The sequence below is a fragment of the Condylura cristata genome, unplaced genomic scaffold (assembly GCF_000260355.1).
Source record: "Condylura cristata isolate star-nosed mole 26May11 unplaced genomic scaffold, ConCri1.0 scaffold00034, whole genome shotgun sequence".
Classification (NCBI taxonomy): Eukaryota; Metazoa; Chordata; class Mammalia; order Eulipotyphla; family Talpidae; genus Condylura; species Condylura cristata.
In genome coordinates, this window is record NW_004567135.1 from 2762733 (window position 1) to 2768326 (window position 5594).

At 61.1% G+C, this 5594-nt stretch overlaps 1 protein-coding gene across 1 annotated transcript in view; it reads left to right on the plus strand.

Moving 5' to 3' along the window:
- The first annotated feature begins 1156 nt into the window (after positions 1–1156).
- LOC101622773 (retinol dehydrogenase 7-like) overlaps positions 1157–5594 on the plus strand; it is a 5900-nt gene continuing 1462 nt past the window's right edge. Inside the window, exons 1-6 of the mRNA XM_004692429.2 lie at positions 1157–1175; positions 1636–1702; positions 1956–2292; positions 3045–3303; positions 4853–5016; positions 5468–5589. Of these exons, the coding sequence (XP_004692486.1) occupies positions 1980–2292; positions 3045–3303; positions 4853–5016; positions 5468–5589 (858 nt within the window). The 5' untranslated portion in view covers positions 1157–1175; positions 1636–1702; positions 1956–1979. The remainder of the gene's footprint in view (positions 1176–1635; positions 1703–1955; positions 2293–3044; positions 3304–4852; positions 5017–5467; positions 5590–5594) is intronic.

Genomic DNA, 5594 nt, shown 5'->3' on the forward strand with positions numbered 1-5594 from the left:
CCTCACACATACAAATTTTTGTCCCCCAGTGGATATCCCTCCGCCTCCTTTTGGGTCCTGCTCACGTGTATTGAGTACCCACTGTGTGCTGGGTAGGACCCTGAGTACCCCAGTGCATCTGAGGCCCTGACCACATCGGTGTGGTGGTGCTGTGATCCCAGGATGCATGAAACTTTGGCAGAAAAACAGTCTCCTGTGTGAGTAGGCTGCCAGCTGCTGCTGCCTGTGCTATACTCTGGGCCTCATACAGTAGCGGCACCCACACAGGGCCTGCCGAGCTGGTGGCCGCTCTGGCATTACTCTGGCATTACCTAGTTTGTGGGAACCTGTCCCACGTGGTCTGCCATTCCTTATCCACAGAGTTGTGATATGTGAACAGAGAGCGGGACGCCCCGCAGGGTAACACTGGCGCCCAGTCCTGAGCAGGAGTTGGAGAGGCGGCTAGGTCCTGTGACAAGCAACTGGCCACTTTTCTTGGACTTCACCTCAGCCCAGGCCTGGCTGCGAACCGTTACACGTTAACCATTAACCGGCTGTGAACAACATGAAAGTTGTATAGCGGGTAGCTTCCTCGTTGGGGCTCAGCACGTTGTGGGGTTGAGACAGTGCCGGAGCCACAAACTGCTTGGTGTCAGCCTCGGTGCCTGGTTCCTAATGCCAGCCCCAACCCCACTCCCCACCGCTTCCCCCTCTCCATGTCACCCTGATTTGGGGACTGGATGCCCTTCCCCTCCCGGGCCCCAGGACCTCGCCGTGGGAGACACACAGCTGCTCAAGTTCAGTCTTCTCCATCTAAGTCTCCGCATCTGAGGTTGGGTGAGAAGTGGCTGGGCAGGGGGGGCAGAGGCCATGAACCCTCCCAGCAGCAGGGACGGGCATCAAATGGGGACTCCCTGGGACACCTGCTGCTGTGAGTCCTCCCAGCAACGCTCCATCTCTCCCTCCCGTTTCCTGCCTCTGAGAACAGACACCACTTTACCACCCACAGTACCTTTAACCCCAGAACACTCCTTGGCAGGAGAAAACTTAACCTTTCCTTCTAATCCTGGAGGGGGCTGAGAGACTCGGTTTGTCCAGAACGGACCTGTGGGCAGCTCCAGGGCAGGACAGCCAGGATTTCCCGGGTCTGACTAAACATGTCTCAACCAATTACAGAGCCACCTAGTGAGCCTGAGGTGAGGAAGCCCGGGGTCCCGCCAGAGGGCTCCGTGGGGTAAAGCAGCTCTGCCTGCCCGGGGCTGAGTGGGCTGTGGGCCCTGGCGGCCACGCGGGTCACAGGAAGGCGTGGGGGACAAGACGTGGGAGAGGGACCTGTGAACCAGAGATGAGGTTGCCCAGGTGCTCTTTGAAACGGAGGGTGAGGTGGTCAGTGGGCCTTATCTACGCCGAGCACACCCACCTGACCCCGTGGGCTGAGCCGTTCCTCACAGCCTGAGGTGCTTCTGGACTCCCTGAGCGCTTTGCACAGCTGGCAAATGCCAATAAGCAGGAGGCTGTGCCCGCACCCCAGTGGCCCAGGCCAGGGCTCGTGATGGTGACGCTCCCTGGCCACACCCGGCGGCCTACCCCTTAAAGCCTCTCCTGGCTCCTGGCTCCTCGCGCCAGCTCCAGAGAGGCTCGTCTTTTCTCTTCCAGTCCTGCCTTGCTTCTTCTAGGGCGAAATCCTCTCGTGAAACTCACCGGTTCCAGCTGAAGCTCTCTGGTGAATTCCTTCTCCGAGGGGATGTCGGGACCTACACAATATGGGGGCTGTAACAAAGAGGGGACAGGGCCTGTTGAAGGAAATGTTTTGGGGGGGCAGGAAATGAGATTGTCGAGGGCCTCTCGGTCCTCACAACACAGTCCAAAGAGCGCCGAGACAGAAAGAGCTCCAGAGGCGCTAACGGGGGGGAACTGAATATTCCGTGCCAGGGAGCCTGCAGCCAGAACCCTGATTCAGTCTCTTTCTCCTGCAGCCCGCGGCGTGGCCCCTGCGTGCCATGTGGCAGCTCCTGCTGGCCCTCGTGAGCCTGTACTACCTTGTGCGCTGGCTCCGGGAGCGCCAGGTGGTGAGCAACCTCAGCGACAAGTATGTCCTCATCACGGGCTGTGACTCGGGCTTCGGGCACCTGCTGGCCCGGCAGCTGGACCGGCGGGGCCTGAGGGTGCTGGCTGCCTGCCTGACGGAGCGGGGGGCACACGAGCTGAAGGAGCAGGTGTCACAAAGGCTGGAGACCGTGATCCTGGACTTGACCAACTCTGAGAGCATCGCTGCGGCTGTCCAGTGGGCGAAGGAGCACACGGGGACCCGAGGTAGCACTGATACCCCGAAGTCCTCCTCCTGTGCAAGGGAGACCTTTACCTGCAGCGTGGGGTGTCCCATCTGCTTTAGGTCTTGAATTCTCACGCACTGTCCTCAGCTCAGCCAGCTCAGGGGATGATTCTCCTCTCTGTCCATGGCCCCTGTGCTCCCCACCTAGGGCCTGCATTTTGGGGAGCATCTACCCCCATGTGATTACACCTGCAGGGCTGGGTGGGGGTTCCTTCCTCACCCAGCATGCACTGCTCCCTGGGAGGACCCTGGATCCTCTATAAGGGAGCAGGACGCCGCCGGAGGATCTCACATCTCTGGGTTCCTGACACTCTCCATGTCTTGCTGGTGACAAGAGACATGACAGCCTCATTCCCAGGACCTGCCCAAAGAGTTGAAATATCAGTACCCAGCATTTGTGTATCCAATGCCAGTGTACTCCTCCTCCTCCCCCTCAGATTCTCCCCCTCAGATTCTCCCCATCTGTGGGGGTGAGTCTCCAAAGATGGGCCCGAACGTCTGAAGCGCAGGAGGAGGGCGCCACGTCCACCAGGCCTTGCAGCTATTACAGCCCCGACCCTCGGGCCTGACGTGTGTCCTGCAGGGCTCAGGGGGTCCTGTCCCCGGCAGGCAGTTTGTAAACCCTGCTCCACCCACTCCCCTTGCCACCCGGCATGATGGAGGGGTGAGGGGACGCCAGTGTGGGCCCTCAGGGCACAGAACAGAAGTGCAGTCTCTCTCCCTCTCTGTCCAGGACTCTGGGGCCTGGTCAATAACGCTGGCACTGCTGTGCCATCAGCACCGAATGAGTGGCTGACCAAAGAGGACTTCATGAAGGTCCTGGACGTGAACCTGCTGGGGTTGATCGAGGTGACCCTGGGCCTGCTGCCCCTGGTGAGGAAGGCGAGGGGCCGCATCGTCAATGTGTCTAGTATCGGAGGCCGACTGTCCCTCTTTGGTGGCGGCTACTGCATCTCCAAGTTTGGCCTCGAGGCCTTCTCGGACTCCCTCAGGTACTGCATGCCCACAGCCCCCCTGTCCAGGCAGCCCGACCCTGGGGTTCGCTTCATACACACGGGAGGCTCTTCCTTCTGGACCCCGCTCACTCGGTCCTTCCTCTGAGAGCACCTTCCCGCTGGGTCAGGATGGCACAGCCCTATGGACTTTGTCTCATCCCGCTGACCAGGGCCCACTCAGAAAGTGTCTGAGGCAGAACTGGAACCGGGATGACTGTGCCCACAACCACGGGCAGTTCCCGTCTCACAGCCCAGGAGGCCTGAGGGGCATCGTCTGGCCCCGACTCTCATGCGGGTTCTCAGAGACGCTCCTGGGAGGGTTTGAGCACCTGGAGTGCAAGTGTGGGACGGACGATTTATTCTTTGACCAATAACTGACAGTGGAGAGGGGCAGGAGAGGGGCATCTGCCTGTCTCAGGCATCGGAGTCCCGGAGTCCTTGTGGCTGAGCTGACTGAGCTGACTGACGGGAGCCGGGAGCCAGCAATCTCTGGAGGAGTCCTGGGACAGGGCCTGCTGGGGCTGAAGGACCTGAGGACTGGCCTGAGGCCTGAGTGTGGGGGAGGGGCCTCCTAGTTGGGGCGGGAGGAGCCGAGGGTGGAGCTTGGCGGCCAGGGGGGGAGGGGCCTCCTGACAGGAGTGGGAGGAGCCAAGACAAGCCTGGTGACCTGTGGGGGGAGGGGCCTCCTGGCTGGGGTGGGAGGAGCCAAGACAAGCCTGGCGGCCTGTGGGGGGAAGGGCCTCCTGACGTGGTGGGAGGAGTCGAGGGTGGAGACTGGAGGCCAGTTGGGGGAGGGCCTCCTGACTGGGGCGGGAGGAGCCAAGACTGGAGCCAGGCGGCCTGTGGGGGGAGGGGCCTCCTGGCTGGGGTGGGAGGAGCCGAGGGTGGAGCCTGGAGGCCTGTGGGGGAAGAGGCCTCCTGGCTGGGGCGGAAAGACCTGAGGAAGGAAACTGGAGGCCTGTGGGGGGAGCGGGCCCCCAGGGACCCGGGGCCCCCCTGGCATCCATCACAGCCAGTAGAGTCTCTGATGGCTCAAGGCCAGGAGCCAGGCCTTGTAGGGCAAGTGGGCAGTGGGCAGGGTGGTCCTGTAGGAGGGGATGGCCACATGCCCCCGTGGTGAGGTGAGAGATGATAGTTGGGGAACGCAGGTTTGGACACTGTGCAGGACTCCTGCAGAGCTCATGTCCTCACCGCAGTTTTTTTCTTTTGAAGATTTATTTATTCATACATGCAGAACAGGGGTACAGGCCAAAGGTGAGGGGTGATGAGAGATTTCACTAGAGACAGCCGGGAACAGAGCAGGCAGATCCACTGATTAACGCGCTGTGGGGATCAGCAGGGAGACAGGAGGGGTCTGCTCTGCCCTGCCGGTCACTCCCTGCACGCTCGAATAGCACTGCGCTTTGACCCTTTGAGACACCAGGCAGGGCCTCATCTTCGCAAATGTTTTGTCCCTGTCTTGACTGGCCAAATGTTGCTGTCGATCCCCTTGATCCTGGGAGAGGGTGTCTGGCTCTGCGCCTGCCCTGTGTCTATGTACCTGCAGGAGGGAGCTCTCCTTCTCCGGGGTGAAGGTGGCCATCATCGAGCCGGGCCACTTCAAGACCGAAATGGCCAATATTAAGCTCATGTCTCAGAGCGCCCGAGATGCGTGGGATCAGGCCAGCCCCGAGGTCAAGGAGTTCTACGGCGAAACCTTTCTGATGTCCCGTGAGTGAGCCGTGGGCCGTGGGGCGAGAGCACAGCTGGAGTGGGTCCCCGCGTAGTGTCCCCTGGGGTCTCAGGTCCACGTCGGGGCTGACTCACCTTTGGGGGACATTGCAACCCACCACACGGGCCCCACATGGTCACCTGGTCACGACAAAGGACCAGGCCTGTGGATCTGGGCACACGTCCCATGGGACCCCCCATCATCTGGGGGGAAAGCGCAGCCAAGCGGGGGATTCAGGGTGACCTGGAGCAGCTGGTGGCAGGTGCAGACATTTCCAGGGTCTGGAGACTGTGCACTGTGCCTGCCCCCAGCATATGCCCCACGGGCACCTGTGGACACGTCCGGGGTGAGAGTTCCCGGTGACCCCAAGGCAGTGACCTCAGTGAGGAGGTGATCAGAAGCCCAGAAAGCAACGGAGTCAAGGAATATGTTGCTTGTCTTTTTGCACAGACCTCAGAAAAGTTGAAAGTCTGCCATCAAAGTTGAGTGCGGATCTGTCCCTGGCGACAGACTGCATGGAGCACGCGCTGACCGCCCGCCACCCCCGCACCCGCTACTCGGCCGGCTGGGACGCCCA